Source organism: Trachurus trachurus (genome assembly GCF_905171665.1).
Source record: "Trachurus trachurus genome assembly, chromosome: 8".
NCBI lineage: Eukaryota > Metazoa > Chordata > Actinopteri > Carangiformes > Carangidae > Trachurus > Trachurus trachurus.
In genome coordinates, this window is record NC_139905.1 from 13679939 (window position 1) to 13700128 (window position 20190).

Below are 20190 nucleotides of genomic sequence, written 5' to 3' on the forward strand. Positions count from 1 at the left end.
GTAGAAGAGGTAGAAAATAAATTCAGGAGTGTAGACGGTGTCCTCATCCTCAGTGTTGTCTGCAGAGAATTACGGACAAAGTGTTAAAATACTTCCATTAAAAAGACGCTAATGTTTTTATGCCATCCTCCTATTCCACTCCCTAAAAGGTGTCTCAAATAAATCATAGACAATTCTTTAATGCAAAATCGTGATGCATGCTTCACTGGGCAGCTGCGAAACTGATTTACAAGTGGTCTGCCAATCACACTTGGGATTCAGACCATAATTAGAAAACTGACACTTTCCCAGGCAATAATGAAGAGGAGTGGAATAAACCCTGCCAGTGTTTTTCTTGGTCTTTGCCAATCATGCAAGTGCTTGCACATAGAAGAGCTGACGTGGAATACATTAATAGATGCATTCTTGCAAATGCAAACTTTCAAAAAACTAGTGCAAATAGCAGATCGGGGAATTAGAGTAGCCTATAGTCCATGTAAGGTCTTGGTCATTTGCGTGAATCCACAAAATACTGTCGATGTCTGAACCAAGTAGATTCCTTGAGGAGAGGATTGTTGAACTTTCTACAGATTGATGTGGAAATGTGGAAGACTTGTGTCTCCTTCGCTGCTCGTATTTGGTCAGTTTGCACAACTGGCTCTTAGACCACACACTGACTGTGTCTGTTTTACAATTATTTTTCTTATAACACATTTATTTCCACTCTTCACCTCTTATAAACCTACCATGATGATTTTTTTTTTATTATCAGCCTTTCCCCTCTCTGAAAATGCACCATCACTGCTTCACTACTCCTCACCTAAGTATTTCCATAACCTGTTATTCCATTTCAGATGTTTATTAGGTTTTTGGCTGAGCTGTCATAATGCCATGCATGAGGTTTTGTGCATTGGTACTGGAAAAAGTAAGGGGAGATAGGCTTAAAATGTGGGATAAATTATACATTTTAATAACTCATGATTTAAACTAAACCTAATGTAAAACTAAACTCATAGAAAATTTTAAACAGCATTTTCTTTTTTGGAATGCCTTTGTTCTGAAACTTGGTATTTGATACCGTCAAACTTCAAGCAGAACAGTGTGCCAACAGGTTAATGGAAGGATTTCAATCACAGCCCTTTCACAAGGGCACAAAAATACTGTAGACACACTCTGAGGTACAGTATGTGGATAGGATTCTTAGAGGTGGTTGTTGATTGCAAAAGGTTTCAGGAGCTGATATGTCTTTATACAAGAAGACAAGAAAGAGATCAGATCTGTAGCTAAATTTGATTTTTTTCTTTTAGTGGTCGATACCTTTCTGTTGGCAATCATCATTGACCTTTGAAGGTTAAAAAAGATCATTTGGAGTTTCAGACAAAATGTCATCAACCTCTATTGCTCCTCCTTGTGCCAACACCAGTAACTCACAGCTAGTGACTAACTCTAAAGAGAAATACAGTCCTGCAGAGTGAGAGTAAATCATTGAGCAACTGTTTAATACAAATCCAGGGGTAAAACTCAGAATTGGGAGGCTGTTATCAGTAACAAAAAATGCTTGTGTGAACGAGATCATCTATCATGGAAATTCTTAAGACCAATGCTGTGTTTCCTCAGACACCAAGGCTATGACTCAAAATCTCCTCAGGGTTTAAAAGAAAAAGAAAATCAAAAAATTCACAATTTCTCAACTGTTTCTATAGCATCAGTTTAGAAAGAGTAAGGAACCCCCTGTTAATCTCGAAGTACCACCCCCTTTTTATCCACGTCTGTAAGTCTTCAGAATCACAATGTGTGAACTCTTCACCTCTCATTCATATTAGAAATAACGAAGGATCCCAGCTTTCCCAGGAATCCATCTCTGCAGCTAGTCTTTTGTAGATGTTCAGTAGCTTCTTATGTCTGTCTATGAAGTGAATTACCATTACCCTTCTTGAATAATAAATGAAACTTACCTTCGAATGACTCCAGATGAACACAGGATTGTTTTCTCCGAAAAAAAAAAAAAAGCGTCTCTCTTTGTCCTCAGAGCTATGATGTGCCACCTTCACTTATTACTTTTGGACACAATCATTTACTCTTGTTGCTCTTCCTTTCTTTTCCCCATGTCTCTCTGAGAGTTTGTCTCTCTCCTTGGTCTCTCTCACTCTCTTTCTCTCTCTCTCTCTCCCCCTTGTTCTCTCTCTGGGGGCTTGGCAGCTATTTTATCTCTTCATGCTAGACCTGCATTTTCCTTCCTCCTTTCCCTCTCTGGATGCACTCCTCCTTTCTATGCATCTCCTCTACTGATTCTTTGGACCATAAGTGATGTCATCTTATCACTTATCCCGTACTATTGATCCAGTGTGAGGTGAATACCAGCCATATTCAAAGTCAGCCGTGGCCAGTGTTATGTAACTCTATATGATAAAACCCTCCTAACACAGAGATAACAGGGACCACGAAACACAGAGACAGACGTCAGAGGAGTTTGGGAGATCAAGATGATTATTATTGAATAATTATCTTGCTTATTTCTGCTCTTCTTGTTGGATCAAATTAAATTGAAATTGAATCTAATACTGAATATTTTCCAGATATATTTGAGAATATTGAAGATATAAAAAACAACTTTGTTTAAAAAATGTAATATGCATCAAGTTAACATAGGTTGTAAATATTTATACATTTACAGCACAATTAGATGTTTTATACAGCAGAATGTGTTTTCAGAGCTAATTAAGCTTTGTTTGCTCGTTGAATATACTGATTAGCCATCATTCTTGTGATCTGACATAAACAGGAAGGAAGAGGAGAGAAACTTCCATTTCCTCTGTATGTACTCTATCTTTCATGTAAACTGGCAGATCCTCCCTCTCCAGCATTAAGAGCTATGAAAGAGGGATTTGGGATACAAAGGTGGAAAGTAAGGAAGCACTGCATGGATACTGCTGCTGCTGCTATTCCTGCTAAAAGTGAACTTATGGCATAATGCACTTGAAAAACAATATTTAATTTATCTATTTAAAATAATTTTTGACATATTTTCAGTGGAATAATTCAAGACCAGGGGTGGGAACATGAGCTACAGTATCATAATATTTATTGAGTTTTCCAAGACAAGCATCACACACTCTCTCTCTCTCACTCACTCACACACACACACACACACACACACACACACACACACACACACACACACACACACACACACACACACACACACACACACACACACACACACACACACACACACACACACACACACACACACACACACACACACACACACAGGCATGTAAAGGTAATGTAAATAAAAGTGTAAATATAAATCTTAAGGCAGCATGAGTCCAGTGTAGAAAATGTAACAAAAGTGGCAATTCAAGTTTAGAAACCTATTTGAGCTTCATATACAAAATATTTTTCTGAATGTTTTGATGTATCCAAGTTGTTACAGCATGCTGAATGGTGCAGGATTGCAGTCAAATATTAAAACATACTGAAGTAGCAAAATATACATACAATATATCTGAAATCCATCACTATTGTCCTCCTTTTTTGCTCATGGTAGCAATTTAAATACTATGAATAAAACAAAGTGCTTGTCTCTTAAAAATATCTCTCAGATTTTCTTTGTTGATTGAATAAAGTACCTGGGTGACGCCAAAGGTTATATTAGATGAACCTGACAAAACAGGTCCCCTTAATCTCATCAATCGTATTGATATTTTGGTCCAAAACCACAAAAAAAAAAAAAAAAATCACATATGCAAAACTGAGGCATTTTGAGATTTCTTGTTTCTAGAATGTATTACATAATTTACCATTTGACAAATACTCCTAAGTGTTGCTATGAAAGATATTCAGTTAAGTTGATCATTAAATAAATCTGAATTATGGTCAAATTCGCTGACAAATGGCATTTTAACGGAAACCACTCACTTATATTAAATTAACAACCAACATGTCCTTTTCTATAGCTTAAAAATACAAAGACCAGCTTGTGTTAATACCGGATACTATTTACAATATTTTGCAGTAAAGCGAAAAGGGTGCATTGGCCATAGATGGGAGCACAGTGGTTGGCTGTGTGTCTGAGGCAGCAGTCTTCAGGAAACAAGTGAAGCTTTGCTCCTGATCCTCTGTTCAGCTCCTCAGATCCGAGACTCTCCAGTGTCCTGGCTGCTCTTGGTTGCCTGAGGATGATGGAAGGGGTGGAGAGGGTCAGATGAGTCACAACAGACACTGTGAACTAGGGGTGTAACGGTACACACAAGTCACGGTTCGGGGGTCACAGTTTGGTACGAGTTCTGTACAACAGACATTAATTGAATGTAAAACTAAAAACCATCTTCTGCTATAAAAGTTTAAAAAAATAATAGAATAAAAAATAATACAAGTGCATTAGGAGTGTTAAAACACCATTCTTTAATTCTAGAGGAAAAAAACTTGCACTTGACAACTGGCAACTATTATAAAAAAAACAAAACGAGAAACTAACATCAATGTTGTTTTACACAGTTAATTTAGACCAGATGTCAGCTGCTTTGATGATGTTTTTGGTCCTGTCTGTGTTCATGTCAAGAGGCTTAAAAGCAGTGGGGATAATTTGTTGCACACAACTTGTCTTTTTCCTTATCACATATATATATATGCGGTGGGGGCAGGTGTTCAAATAGATACATTTAGTAGACCTAGTAGTAGTAGACCTAAGAGACATACAAAAACATATAGAAACAAGAAGCCTGACATACTTTCTCCTCTCGAGCAGCACACACACACACACACACACACACACACACACACACACACACACACACACACACACACACACACACACACACACACACACACACACACACACACACACACACACACACACACACACACACACACAGGATGTTTACTTTGTCAGGTCATCTTACCATACACCTGATAATGTGCATGAATATCACTGCAAAACCTATTAACTGGGCCTCCAGCTGTACACCAGCACTCCCATTTAAAAGGGTTAGGGTTAGGGTGGGAACAGGGGAACGTCTAGGTGGATCATGTGACCAAGGGTAGCCAGGTCATTACATTTATCTAAATTATTATTATTATTTGTTAAATATAACACCTACGAAAAAAAAAAGAAAAAGGGGGGCAGCGACAAATGGGCACTTTGGGCATCAAGGGGCATGCACCAATTGCCTCCCACCCCTCTGCACGTGCCTGGGACAGCGTTTGTATTTGGAAGCTGTCCAACACTGAACAACCAATGAATTGTACCAATAAAGTCTCTTAATCAATCTCATTACAAATGTTACCAATGTTTAACAAATGCATATTAAATTCTTGATTAATTTGAATTAACCCTAATCATAACTTACATGAGCTTTGCTAGACTGGGAGTAGCCGAACTCTGAGTAGGTCTTCCTCCGAGGTGCACAGCATCTGGACAGGATGTTTCCATATTCTTCCCTCACCTAAAAAACCAGAGCACTAATTAGAATACGAATATTGACACTATAAATGTAGCTATTAGGGCTGTTTTTATTATTTATCTTAGAGAAGGGGCCACCACTGACCTGTTTAGAAAACAGGCAGTGCATGACGAAGAGCATCACTCCCTGAAGGCTGCCAAAGATGGTAAACAGGTAAGACATGGCTATGGTGCCCTCGTCAAACTGGAAACATCCAAAGATCCACATGGTGCCCAAGACACACAGCTGAGCCACTGCAGTAATGGTGAACGCCCTGCAGGAGGCAACAAAGATTCATATGAGTCAATTACAGGAAAGAGAAGGGTGTTTTTTTTTTCTCTCTCTCTCTCTCTCTCTCTCTCTTTTTTAGATTCTATCTCTCTCTTTTTAGTGGGGCCATATACACAGTCTGTACACACATAATATAAATGTGGCTGATAGCAGGCGTGCCTGTTGACCTACTTTATTTTCTGCAAACTGTCCAGGTCAGGGTTTAAACTTGTGAACTTCTGTGCCAACTTCCAGACAGTGATGAGAAAGAAGAAGATGTTCACCTGAAAGGTACAATTAGTTTTTCTTAAAGCACTGGAGTCAATTATAGGAACATTATTATCCTACTCATTGATGATTTTCCTACTTACAATGATGATGACACAGGCAGGACCAAAGAAACTCCAGATATTATCCAGGTTTAACCAGCAACTGCAAGAGAATTTAATAAGCAGATTGTTTCAACATGACCTGCGATTCAAGCCTGAACTGAAAATAAAAGAAGATAAACACCAGCAGAGGAGAACTTACTATCTCTCATTGCCATATCCACTGGGGTTAACCAAGGCAGTGACAGCGACAATTACGGCCGGGACTCCATAGCCACCTGCCATCATGTATAGGGTTTTGAAGCTGGTGTTAAAGACCAAGACTACCATTCTGAAAAGTTGGATACCCTCCAGACACATCCAGCAAAATGCTGCCAGGAAGAAGAAATGCAGCAGCCCCGCAACCACTGCACAGCCAACCTAACACAGGAGGGAAAGAGATGAGGATGACAGCAGTGAAAAGAAGGACAAAGGATATTTTGGAAGGAGGAGAAACTACCATCTGAATTGTTGGTTATAAATCTCCAGCACACACATAAATCATTCAGTATTTTTGCTGTTAGTCTGCATTCCTGTGAATGTGTCAGAAACTTTTACTGCACTCGTCTGGACAGTGCAGGAAATTTTGACTACACAAGCTGTTTAAGTATTTACCCGATTCTCTGTACGGGAGATGCCTACGAGGAAGATAAACATGGCAATGAAGAGGCAGATGCACAGGTGCAGGTGGATGGTGGTTCTTGGGCTTTGGATGGAGCGGATGAATGAGAATGTCAGGATGCAGAAGAAGAGGCAGACTAGAGAAAGGGACAGACCCACCCAGCTGATCACCTGCAACTCAAACTTGTTCTAGAGGGAGAGAGAGAGGGAGGGAGACGGAGAGAGAGGAGTCTGTAAACTCTCAACTGTGGGAATCGTGATATGCTGTGTATGATCAATGTATGTGAGTAAGAGTTTTAACCTTCATGTCATAGAGTGACATGAGCACAGCAAAGCTGCTAAGATGGGTGCTGGAGCACACAGTGTATTCGGGGGTGGACTCCAGCACTTCGCAGCCACGAGAGGACCATGTCCCTCCTTTCTTTGAGGAATCCCAGAACGCACAGATGTGGGAATTATTTGACTGCAAAAGAAACAAAAACACCGGCTTAATTGGAGGTAAAAGCCATTGTTGTTGTTATAATATTTGTCTTGCAAAGGTGAATAACAATGTCACAACCCCAAAACAGCAAACTTTACCCTCCGCAGATGGTAAAATTTCATGTTAACGGGCTCTTCGAGGTGGCTTGTGTTTCTGTTGCTGACAGTGACAGTCACCACCTTGGAGTTGATCTGAAAGCTTTGATTCTTCTTTTGTTCCATCCCATCAAAGTAGCCTTCTGCATACTTCTCCAGGTTTCCATAGCTCAGCAAGGACAGTGTTGTAAAGCCTACAGCAGCAGCACAATCAATGAAAGGTTAAGTCATTCGTTACATTCAGATCTGTCTGCTAATAACAGTGATTACAAATATATCAGTTGGGTGTGATCATTACCGGGATAATAGGCGAGCTCTCCTGCAGCTGTCTCCAATTGCATGTCCAGCTCAGCATGCTTACATGATGCATTCACAGCTCCCTTGGGTAAGTCAGCTCCCTTAAAGACCAGCACCTCCACCTCTGCATCCAGACACAAAGGTCAGCTTTTTATGAACATTCATCACATGTCTTTTGCAAAGACTTCAGCAAAACTAAAATCTGACAAAAAAAAAACATTACATCTGCAAAAGAGTAAACCCCTTGAAAGACCAAATTTGTAAATGAACCATAATGTTTCTGTGAAGGGAAATGTCTATTTAACCTGTGTGAACAGAGGATGTCTTTCTTCTTTGGGAGTTTATGGAGGGTCCAATCAGCCTCAGAACATTCTCCACTATGTCCAGAAAGGTGGAGACCTTCCTGTTATCATTGAAGGGTGACCTGGACAAGAGCTCGTCAATCAGAGACAACAGTTTCTGCAGCCACAGGAGAGGAGGGACAGCGTGGGAGAAACACAAGTGCAGAGAGAGACAGGAGTCAGAGTCAGACCAAGTCAGACTTTCAGGCTGCATACCACGTCAGGTCAACATAAACAGTCTGCAAGGTTGCGCATGAACATCTGAACACCACGTGACAGAGCATGAAGGGGGGACAGTTCCTGTTTATGTGCTGGTTATGAGGCTCTGGGAGACGTTTCCCTCATAAAGTTGCATTATAATTACATTAATAATGCAGATATACCTGTAGTAGATCCTCTCCTTGAAGCTGTGGTGGACTTTCACTCTCTGTAAGGTTCACACAGCTCTCCTTCAACTGCACTATGATATCATGTGCAACTTTAGATTTCTGATTGATTTGATTTGGAGAGAATGAGACACAAGTATGAGACAATAGGCATTTAAACATATATTTGAATATACAGTATGTTCACCAAACTGTGTCTGGTGTGTAGTTACCTCTGTCAGATCGTTCTTATCTTCAAATATATCACAGTCTTGAGCTAAGGAAAAAACAAGATTCAATTCAATCAGTTGTTATTAGATTGATTCATTAAATGAGCTTTCTGATTATCATAGGGTTTATACTTTGAAGATACCTACTATATAATATACGTACATATATCTACTGAACAAACTATAATGTTGGAAAAGCGGGGTGGTGCTGTGTTCTTACCAGTGCAGCGAGATCCCTTAATGCCATAGTTAGTGAACCCTGCGTGGCATGCACAGTAATGGCCGCTGGTTCCAGGGTGGCAGGTTCCATTTCCACAGATTGTCTTATCAATCACACAAATGTCTAAAATAAATAACAGAGAGGAAAGTGGTTGTAGTGTGTGTTTCAGTCCGTTAAAATGAAACGATAAAGATGTAGATCCACTTTAGCCTACCCTAAATGGCTCTTTTTATTTACCTATTTATATATAAAGCAGGACTTTATTTTTTAATTTGGTTAAATTCTTTTGTTTATTAAATAGTCTCTCTATTTTCTTCTATATAAGTATATTGTTGTCTTACTGATTTTATGCTTTCTAAGTAAATACTTATTTTACTTTCATGATCATATTCATCATTATTGTATCACATTTCATGTTAATGTTTTGACGTTTTTGAGTTTACATTGAGTCTTTCTTTTGACATGGATTAATATCTGTATAAGAAGGAAGAACATATTTAAGATCATCTGAGCACTTCACACCTTGAAAACAGGAACACAAATCATGTGTCGGTGAAGTGCACCATACCTTATATGGTATTTTCTTTCACTGAGGGCACTAATAATCATCTTGCTCCCTCTACATCCATTGTAGTCCACCTTATTACTACGGTTAAATCCATTGCGACAATCACAGCTCTAATTTACAATATTATTTCTACAGACTTTCCGCCCCCTCCACCGGTACCAGTTGCTACTCACAGGTAGGGGTGGTACTTTGCAAAGTTGAAAACTAATGACATCATTGAATGACTGATGGAACAGCTTGTAAAACCACATGGATTTTAACGTCAGGAGCGTGCAAATAACATCTTTTTTGGGGCCCGGAAGGCAAGACAAACACCAAAATATATGTTAAAAATTGCTTTCCATAATATGTCCCCTTTAACACAAAATATGAAGGACAATAATGGCTACAAGTATGAAAAGTATCTGCCATCATGAGTAAATATCAAAGATGACTTACCATTTGACCCATCACAGCTGACATTGTCTTCAAGCTTAAAAGTTGTAACATTCTTCGATGGTGTGAAACCTTTAGCACACTCGCATTTGTAGCTGCCGTCTGTGTTGTAGCATATGGCATTTAGTGGACACCGTCCTTGAGGAGGACCAGGATCATCACTACACTCATCAGAATCTGAATAACGGAAAATGGAACATGCAAAGGATGGATGAAGGATAGTGTGATTCAACAGTATATGTAATATAACTGAAAATGTATTTCAACTAAGAATATCTAGATATTGAGACATTGAGAAATGTTGAGAAAATAACAAATCTTAAGTCCAATTTTTAAATGATTTTGCACAGAAATCATTCAACATTTAGCAAAGCATTTCTGGTACAAAGATATACAAACAAGGACAAATGTGCGAAGATAAGTTTGTTTTTCATACCAAGGCAGTCTCTTGCCTTCCTATTCCATTCAAATCCAGACGGACATTCCTTCGACAGGGCTGTGAAGACACAGCTGCACAGAGCTGAAAAAGCAAGCAGGTAAGTCATTCTGTTCATCACTTTCTAATCACAACGCAACTTCTGAGTGTAGGTACATTCAATCACCACCACCACCACCAAACACCAACAAACTCTGCACTGAACACCAGAAATGTTCAGAGTTTTAAAAATATATTACAGAGAAGGTAAATGCCCTCAATTCATGTCTCTCATTTCCTGAAATTGTTCTAACAGCACCTGCTCCATTCAAAATTCAAAGCCAACAACATATGGGTGTCTGGAGAACTCTGCTTCCTTTGAGCGAGGAAACATCAGTTGGCATAGTGCAAGCACAAAATAGCATTGCAACCTCTGGTGGGAAACTGCAGTCACTCCTTTGTGGTTGCCTGATGGACACCAGATGTGTGTATGCACGTGGAAACAGAAGGAAAGTACAGTAAATTGTATCTTTATCTTGGAATAAATGTTATTCCAAGTAAATATCTTATTTTACTTATAAAAGTCATCAAGCTAAGTCAACAAACATATTAAAGGGTTGTCAGATAATTCAGTTTTCTCTCTGGAAACATGAAATGATGATTTGAATAAATCTTCGGGTAAAGAAAAAAACTGGCTTGTGATCATGACATTATAAAATGTTTCAGTGAATTGCTGTGTTGTTACTTGTTACTTTGTACCATGGCAACGCATACTGTTTCTTGCTCTAAGCAGATGTGTGTGCTGTGAACCATTGGGTGACAACTGTGATGAGGTCATGGTGTATAAATACAACTTTAAAAGCAGAAGAACAGGGGTCTTCTGTGTAGCAGGACACAGATTTTTGAAGAAGAGAGAAAAGCTGCTTTGGTCAAAAACACTCTCTTCTCCACACAGGGAACAGCAAAGACCTTCAAGTTAATGTCTAACATTTTGAGTGTCTCACAATAATATTTTAATATCAAGTTCACTGACAGATCTTTTCTCAATGTCATGTCATTAAACAAAGTCATAAAAATTGAATTTAGAAATAGATGTTGTTTTATAAAACCAACAATATTATGTATATGATATATTATATCCTTACGCATGTCGTTTACCTTGCCTGCCTTGTCTGTACCTATCAATACTATAGAAAAATCCTCACTGCTGAATAACTAAGTTGTAAAACTACCATGCAATAAATCTGATGCTGAAAACCTTTTTGTAGGCTACTGCGCATAACATACTGTATAAAGTCTTCTAACAACAGATGTTTTTCCATTTCTGCCACTGTGCAAATGGTTGACAGATGTGACTCACCCAGTATCAGGATGCTCCACATGCCTGCCATGGTGAAGAGGGAACCACCGTCCACGGTCCACTGTCAGTATAAGGAAAATTAAAACATCCAAAACATAAACCGTCTCTTCTTTTTCTTCTCTTCTCTTCTCAACTTTTTCCAAAGTTGTTTCTATGACTCATGTGACTTGAGGAAAAAATTGCTACACCAGTGGCTGATACCAGCTAATAAAACATAGTAAAAAAGCAGGATTCAGTCGTCTCTCTTCTCATACAAAGCCCTCTCCTTTCTCTCTGTCTCTGCCTTCCACACCCCTTTGAATCTTCATCTGCTCTCAGCTGAGTTCACATTCTGTGATGACGTGATTTTCTGGGAGGGGTTACACTCTCTTTCTGAATTACAGCCACGGAGGTTATTGCAGTCACAAATGGTTTCTGTGTTACTTTTGAGGGACTTCCCTTAAAAAAGTAACTTCTTGCGTAAAACTATACGCCCATTCTTGTCTTTCTTACTCAATCTTAGCAAATTTTACTGTATCTCTCTGCTGGGTTGGATTCGGTGGGAAAGGGATAGAGAAGGGGTCAAGAGGAGTTTAGACAGCGAGAATGGTCATTGTTTTACAGGCTGGTGTACCCTCCCAGAGTCAGTAGTAGCACGCAGCCTGCAAACTATGGCGATGACATGTATATGGCTTTTGCCTCAGACTACATCAGCCTGAGACAATGTAACAATGGTAACCATTTTGAGCTTCATTTCGAAAGAAAGAAATACATAAAACAAGAAAACAAAGTACATATAAAGTATATATATATACTTTGTTTCTTGTTTTCATAATGTTCTTGTACCATATATATATATATATATATATATATATATATATATATATATATATATATATATATATATATATATATATATATGAACATTATGTTCTTAAGCTAATCACAGATTTACAGTACGATGCTCAGTATGGCTGTGTCACAGGATGCTGCCCCCGTCACTTGTCACTTATTCACTCTTACTCACTGGCGTGTGTGTGTGTGTGTGTGTGTGTGTGTGTGTGTGTGTGTGGGGTGTGTGTGTGTGTGTGTGTGTGTGTGTGGGGGGGGGGGTTGTGGTGGTGTTGGTGTTAAAAGTGTGCGGAAATGCTGACACTGTAGGCGCCTATAAGAGCAGCATAATGGAACAAAACTAATTGTGAAATTTTTAGCAAAGTGTTTTGTTTCCAGTACACAGTGACAAGGTCATTTTCCATTCTGACCTTGTTGCATTATTTCACACTTCTAAACAATAAGGCAGGCTCTGGGCATTTCAGGCATGGGGGCATGTAGGTGACAGACGACAGGCTTTCAGGGACTGGCAGCGCATGGCTGTGCCATGGTGCATGCTCACAGAGGGACCCTAAAATAGACTAACATTAGCAGGACATGTGTCTTTAAATAGGCCTTTAGGTCATTTGATACAGTAATGTAGCTTTTAGTCTTTCATGTCAGTCTCTGTGTAGCTGAGCAGTGGAGCAGATATGAGAGGATGATACTTTGCTTAGATAAAAAACAAAAAGGAAACACGCACTATACTGATGCACAAGTGTGAAGACAGGAAGTCGGCAGTATTTCTAAAGACAATTACCGGTATGGAAAAATGAAACATGCAGTAACACCAGAAATAAACACAGCAAGCACCACTCTTAATTTACTGCACAATAAGCAAAAATGACCTTTTCACTCTAGCAAACAAGGTTGCAGTGCATTATGTCCCGTGTAAGGTGGGTGCTGATTCTGAATGCCCTTTTCATTGGAGGGAGCTTGAGTCCACACAGCACACACTGTAATAAATAATCCAGGAAAGTAGTGGCACAAATAAAATACATAGTAGGCTAATGTGCTCTTTTCACAATGACTCACAATGAAATTAATAATTCTTGATATGCAAGTATGTACTGGTAAGTCATACATAAAGGCAACAAAATGCAGCTTTTTATTGGTAGCTTTATTAGAAGTGTCTGAAAATGAATGATAAATAAAGTGGACTAGTAGTGTGTGGCCTAAAATGATGCCACTGACCAAGACATAAAGGCCACATTTAACTCAGAGTCGGACTGTGTGTTGTGAATATTTTGGGTGGAGGGTATGTGGTCACTCCCTAGTCAATGCTGCGCTGAGTTTAATGAATCATTGCATGATAAGTGATGACGCCAGAGCCCAGATCCTAGATATCTCCTCTGTACATACTCATTACTCAAACAGTGAAAGTGTTCCACAGTTACAGTCTCTCTCTATATGGCTTCTCTTTCAAAGAATGATTTCCAGTCACTGTGATCATGGCAAACACCCAGGGCTTATCCTGTTATCTCATGAACCTTTTCCTGCCCATACCAAAATAGTGTGCATATAGAGTTTGGGAGGTTTTTGTGTTGATTCTACTTGTTTTGGTTTAGTTTCTTTCTGAGCTCTCAAACAATGAGGAAGGATCACAATGAGGCCCAGCTGTCTCTACAACTTCCAGATAAAGTCTGAACATAAAGGTCAGAGTGGAGATGGACCAGTCTAGTATTGATACCTCTGTCTTACATCAATGACTGAGCTTTAGTCACTTCAACAAACGCAATTTTCAAAGAAACCTGTGGTCTATATTTCCACAGATATCACAACTGCTGCAATAGAGTAACGCTATTAATAGATAAAATCCCTCCTCCTGCAATTTTCCTTGGCCAGTACAAGCATTAATGGCTTCTATATTTTAATGACTTTCTCTTGCACCAGCAGTTTTGGTCAACCCAACTTGAAAAACCAATGAAAATGTTGAGGGAACAACCGGATGGCACACAGTGTTCTACCACACCATGTGTGAAACACTCACTCTACAGGAGGTTCATCTAGAACTTGTGGTTTGAGGTAAGGAAACACATAGGGTTTTTTTTTTTAGGTAGAGCTGTTAGATCCTGTCAGAGGCAGACAGAGAGACGGCCTATCTAACGATATAATAACAACATGTCAAACTATCTTTCGTCTTTCTCATTTGAATTTCCGTCTGTTGAAAATCAAATAATACTAAAACCATTCAAATGTTCTTGCTGTCAAATTTCCACTTCCCTTTTCTGTCATCTACTTCTCTTCTTTTTAATAAATTGTCCACCCCAGTGTGAAAGTTTTACATATTTAAAGCAGAAGTAAGCGGAATGTTTGTGTTAATATAAGTAAAGTCTTAAATAGTTATATCTTCCGACAGCAATCACTTATATAGAGTAACACGAGTCTGTCAGTCACTCTGCTCTGCTGTAAGCCGAGGAGAAAACTTTCCTTGTATCCTATCCTACAACCTTTATCCAATGAGGAGAGAGAACGGCATAAAGGGGCGGTCCTCTCTGTGTGTGCAGCCCATAGACTGTAAAAAGAATGGACATAGCATCCGTGATGTCATCCATTGGTTTTGGGGAGTCGTTTTTGTGACTCAAATATGGCGGCCCCGCTCCGGACCTGTCACTCAACGTTTCAGCGCCCTAATTGGCCAGAGTTTTAGCCTAATATCAGTAAAACGGTAGAGTTAAAAAAAAATTCACCCCCCTCAGAGTGTGTGCGGGGGTAGAAACTATCGATTGAGACTAAAAAACGTAATGGTACCAGGCTTTGATCATGTTTATTGAGGATGTAAAGTCGGCGATTTTAACATGGGGGTCTATGTAGAATGCTCCCTTCTGACACCAGCCCCCAGAGGAAGCCGAGGGGATAGCAGTTTTTTGAACGCGGAAGTGAGCTTCACTTCTCAGACCGACAACTGCCCCCTTGGTGCAGCCAAGGGGGCAGTTGCATAGACTGAGGACGATGCGCGTGCATGTGGTGACGTAGGGACGAGGGCGGAGACTGCTAACTCCATCTGCTGACAGGAAGTTAGCCAAAACGACTGGATCGCTTACTTCTGCTTTAAAGGGGAACTATGCAAGTCCGCTGGCTTTTCCGCTGCTCTCAGCCATGCGCATTTGTTTACAAGGAAGCCGGCGAAAAATCAATAAATTGAAACGTTACATAACATAAACAATGTTGCGGCGCGTGTGTTTGTATAGTCTTAACCGTCATAAACAAAAGATTAGGGGTTACAGAGCGTGTTTGTGTCGCGGGGTGGCGAGACGAGAGCTGGGACACCGGGGTGGCGACCGAGTAACTTACACTGATGTTGCAAGGTTGGTTTTCAGCCGTGAGACGCCAGGTGAAGGCAGAAAGCCTCCGTTCTCACTCGTAATAAGTCCTGTCATGTAGTTAACGATCACAATTACTCTTTTTAATTAAGGCAAAAATGTAGCAGAGCCACGGGAAAATCCTACTTAGTTCCTCTTTAACAGGATAAAAAGAAGGGAACTTGGTGGGAACTCCTTTTGCCACTTTAACCCTTTAATCTTGCTTTGAACCTGGGCTGTTCTGGTATTGAAACAATTTCCTCAACCAAATAGGATTAGAGGAACTCATACTCTAAGACTGCACTTTAAAATATTTCTATGAGATACAAAAAACTAAACAAAACAAAAAAAGATTGATCTTCTTGTCTCTATCACAGAATTTCAGTGTTTTCTCACAGTACTGTAGATCAACACAGGTGAATAGCAACATGTTAACACTTCATTAAACTTAAAACACCTAGATTTTCTGAGTGTCCTATGAATGACACTGATAACCCTCATGCCTCTGAGTGCAGTACAGAGCACCCTGCTGCTGTAACAATCGGTGCAAAATGATATTTCCTCTTTATGACTGTGAGAAATAGTCATGAAGCATAAAGGAACTGTGCTCAGTGAATACCCACTCTCTAACACCTTCAAGCTAAACTCTACTGACTTCACAATGGAGGAAGTGCCGACAAATTTGGAACAGAGTGTTACAGCTGAAATTAGCTGACAGTGTTTTCAAAGGTTAAGACTTTCCACTATTTTTCATTGCAATACATCCAACTCAGTGTTATATTTTGCTGCTATTGATGCTCTTGACATTTGTGTGACATTAAAATAAGGAAAAGTAAGAATAGAGATAATTTACATTACACTTATCAATTCCTCTTTTGTTGATGACTGGGGATGAATAAGCTACTTTTGTGTGTGCAAAGTGTGAAATACACACCCTGAGGCTTGGGGGTTAATTCTGACATTTTATGAGCTTATACGCTTACCACTTACTTATGTCTCATAGTGATAATTTATGAAAAACAGATCGAGAGTAATTCCAAGCTCTGATTTATCAGAAGTTTTAGTAATGCCTACTGTACACAAAATAAGAGTGTGATGTTTATGACTTGCAGAGTTTATGACTGTGAAGGTTTTGTTAGTCACAGTAAAACAGCATGATCTAGTGGAGAAATATGGGCATTACACCCTCTCTCAAAAGGCTCTCACAGCAGACTCAACGTCTGTTGAAGACATTGGAAATCCACTGGATTTCATGATCTCAGCCGTTGAATTTGAATCTGAAGTATATAATTTCCTTTCCTTCCTGCTTCGTTTTTAATTCCCACAATCTGCAGCGGTGTTGCGTCTAGGGCAATTTTCATGTTTGTTTACCTTAGAAAAAATTTAATTTGTAAAAATTCTTCTTGCTGTTGCAGATTAGGGGCAGGTAGTCTCAAAGTTGAGATGGTAATAGGTGTAAGGTAATTTTCAGAGTTGAGAATTATTCTTATCAGGTGCAATATGGAACAACAATTTACCTCCTGTTATTGGGTTGGAAATTAAGGCAGATCCACAAACTCAGCGAAGTCAGCAAGTTTGTAGAAAACTCTTTAACATGCTGACTTAAGCATTTTGAACACGATGCTGGTTTACGTACAGTACCAAAGCCAGAGGGCCGCTCCAGGGCAAATGATCAAACCATGTTTTATGTTAACAGAGAAATACTTGCATTGCAACAGCCTCCTAACCTCCCAGGTCCAAACCTGAATCTTTTACACCGTGTTTGTTTTAATCTTATTGGGCTGGATTCTTAGACAGTATGCATTTAAATTTATTCTCATATAGGCTAACACTTTGGACATTTCCTATCTTAATTTTAACCCTTAACTATAAGCCACTGGCCATTTCTCTGTTTCCCTGAGCCTTGCTTATATTTTATATTACATTTTCCCTCTTAAATATAGATTCAGTTGCATCAGCATATTAATTTAAATCCTGCTTTAATATTTATATTTTTCTCAATGACATCTGCATGATATATAGCCTACAATTTCTGACAGCTGTAATGAGCACATACTTTTTTAGTCATGTCAACATTCCTGTAGCAGGAAATGGCTGAAACACTGTTCACCACTAACCATAACAGTAACTGTGCTGACTGTACAAACATCTGTGTCCTTAGTGCTTTCCTGTCCCACTATTTGTGGCTATATTTTTCTTTCTGTGTTGAGATTCATTCAGCAGTGAGTGCTGGACTGTGAAGAACAACCACTGACACAGCTTCACTGAGGTAGCCTACAATCTGAGACTTTTGCATTGCAGCTTTAACTTGTCTACCTGAAACTGCGGCCTCAGAGTCCAAGCAGGAACACCCAAATGGTCACGTGGTCCTCCTGTGGTGGGCGGCGAGCACCTGGGTGGGCCAAGCAATTTGTTTACAAAAAGACTTATGTTGAGGCTTGTAATGTAACTTCGCAGGTAAAATAAAACGATGGCACAGGTCTGCTGACTAACCCCCTATGATTTTTTTTTTCTCTGACTTTACCCCTATGCGCCATGTTGCGTTACAGGTGTAGGCTAATTATGAACATGCTGCTAGCTAAACCCTAACTGCTTGGCCGCCAAAGAGCTTCGGAGTTAATTGTCAAAGCTACTCACTCCACTGATTTGGACTGGCCTATCCGCGTTGTGGTAGGCTATATCGTATCGAACTGGAAACTTGGAGTGGAAAAAGTTGGACCTGGACACGTATCCTACTGTGATGGACGCCATGATGGTGGACAGGCCCCACAGAGGAGAAGACAGGTGAGTCGCGTCCTCCTCTTCTGTTTGCTGCTGGTTTGATTCTGTAAGGTTATTTCACTGCTGTTTTTTGATGCCCGCCGTGGTGTGCTGTCCATACTGAAGCCATTTAAAAACAAAAACTGTGTATTGTTGTCGGTCACTTTGGTTTTTGTTGTCATAGTTGGGCTACTGCTGGAGGTGGTTGCTCCTACGTGATAATCAATTGTAGGCCGCGGTTGTAAAGAGGACACTGCCAGGGCATGGGAGCTGGCTGAGATTGATTTATCCACTATGATGAAATGGCATATAGTCTCAAAATTCACTCCACACAAACCTGCCCACATCTTAAAGGGATAGTTAAACATTTTGGGCAAATTGGCCCATTGCCATAATCCCTATAGTTTTAGGAGTAGGTTCGTTACCTTTAATTGTCCGTGCAAGCTATTTTTTAGAACGGCGGAGCAGAGCCGGGAGCTACTGAGGCTAATGGGATTTCTTGGTTTCCAACAACTCCAAAACGCTTGTGGACAAGTTGTGAGTAACCTGCACATTCACCACGCTATGAGATAATAATGGAACGTTACGAGACAGAGTTGTTTTCGAGATAAATTCATGGAGAACCTCTGATGAGCGTTCCTGTCAGGGGCAGTTTTTCGGCAAGCAGTTTCTGCATAATTTGCCTTGAAATCAACTCTGTCTGGTAACGTTCTGTTATTATCTCATAGCGTGGTGAATGTGCAGGTCACAACTTGTCCACGAGAGTGTTTTGGTGTTTTGGAGATGTTGGATTGTGCAGGCTACTTGATGAGTTTGATGAGGGAAACCAAGAACTTCCATGAGCCTCCGAAGCGTAGCTCTGAGCAGCTTGCGGCTCGGCTCCGCCCTTCTGAAAACAGCTTGCACCAACAATTAAAGTTAATGAACCTACTCCTAAAACTATAGCCTAGGGATTATGGCAATGGGCCAATTTGCCAAAATGTTGAATTATCTTACTGTATCCCTTTAGCGTCTTTGTCCCTTTTCAACAGTCTTTTTGACTTGTACTCATGTGAGTCAAGAGTCAACATGAAAGACTGCAGAGTGGCAGATGCCCTTTTTAATTCTCCACAAAGAGATTGAACTGGACTCATCTAATTTGCTCCAAGGCTCATGGTCGTGCGCTCAGAATGTGGATGTGAATGTGGATGAATTTCAAATTGGCCTCCTTCCCTATCAGTTCTGAATAATCAGTTCAGTCGGGCCACTGATCAGAGACACGACGCAGATATTATCCTGCCCCTGCGCTGTCATTATCAGGACGGCGATGGAGAGGCTGTCTTTTGTCACTCACAAAAACCGTCTGGTCTCCCAGATCATTTGCACATGGAGTGTACACAGCAGGAGAGAGTAATAAACTGTAATCTGCATCCATAGCCCCAGAGAGGGGGGTCTGCTGCACATTCAGGTCTGCTGCAGAGGCCTCTGAGGAGACAGTCTGTCTCCTGAGGTCTCCTGAGGGGAAAAGTGTGGAAAGTTCATTCCTAGTTCATCCTTACTTCTCCTTGCCTCAGGCTCTGCCTAAACACCCTCTCTACTTGAACAGAAATGAGGATATAGGTGCTATATAGCCAGCCTTACCCCAGTATAGTATATTCCCCCTAAAGAATGCATGATATGGCTGCAGAGACACAACAGCAAAAAAGCTGACTTGTACTTGTACTGTGGAGGAGAATTTAAGCACGATATGTAACTGCAACGCTCCGTCCTATTGAAATGGTCATAACATGTTTGTATTTGGCCCAAAATAA

At 40.1% G+C, this 20190-nt stretch overlaps 1 protein-coding gene across 1 annotated transcript; it reads right to left on the minus strand.

Annotated features, from left to right (window-relative positions):
• Positions 1-3044: 3044 nt before the first annotated feature.
• adgre5a (adhesion G protein-coupled receptor E5a) lies at positions 3045-11773 on the minus strand. The gene is made up of 17 exons (XM_083977662.1): positions 11490-11773; positions 10151-10234; positions 9718-9891; positions 8712-8834; positions 8495-8538; positions 8280-8384; positions 7861-8014; positions 7557-7679; positions 7262-7452; positions 6984-7145; positions 6677-6871; positions 6225-6442; positions 6065-6125; positions 5886-5977; positions 5529-5697; positions 5331-5426; positions 3045-4154 (listed from the first exon to the last, which is right to left on the minus strand). The coding sequence occupies exons 1-17, from the start codon at positions 11518-11520 to the stop codon at positions 4113-4115; spliced, it is 2064 nt and encodes a 687-aa protein (XP_083833788.1). The 5' UTR covers positions 11521-11773; the 3' UTR covers positions 3045-4112.
• Positions 11774-20190: the final 8417 nt, after the last annotated feature.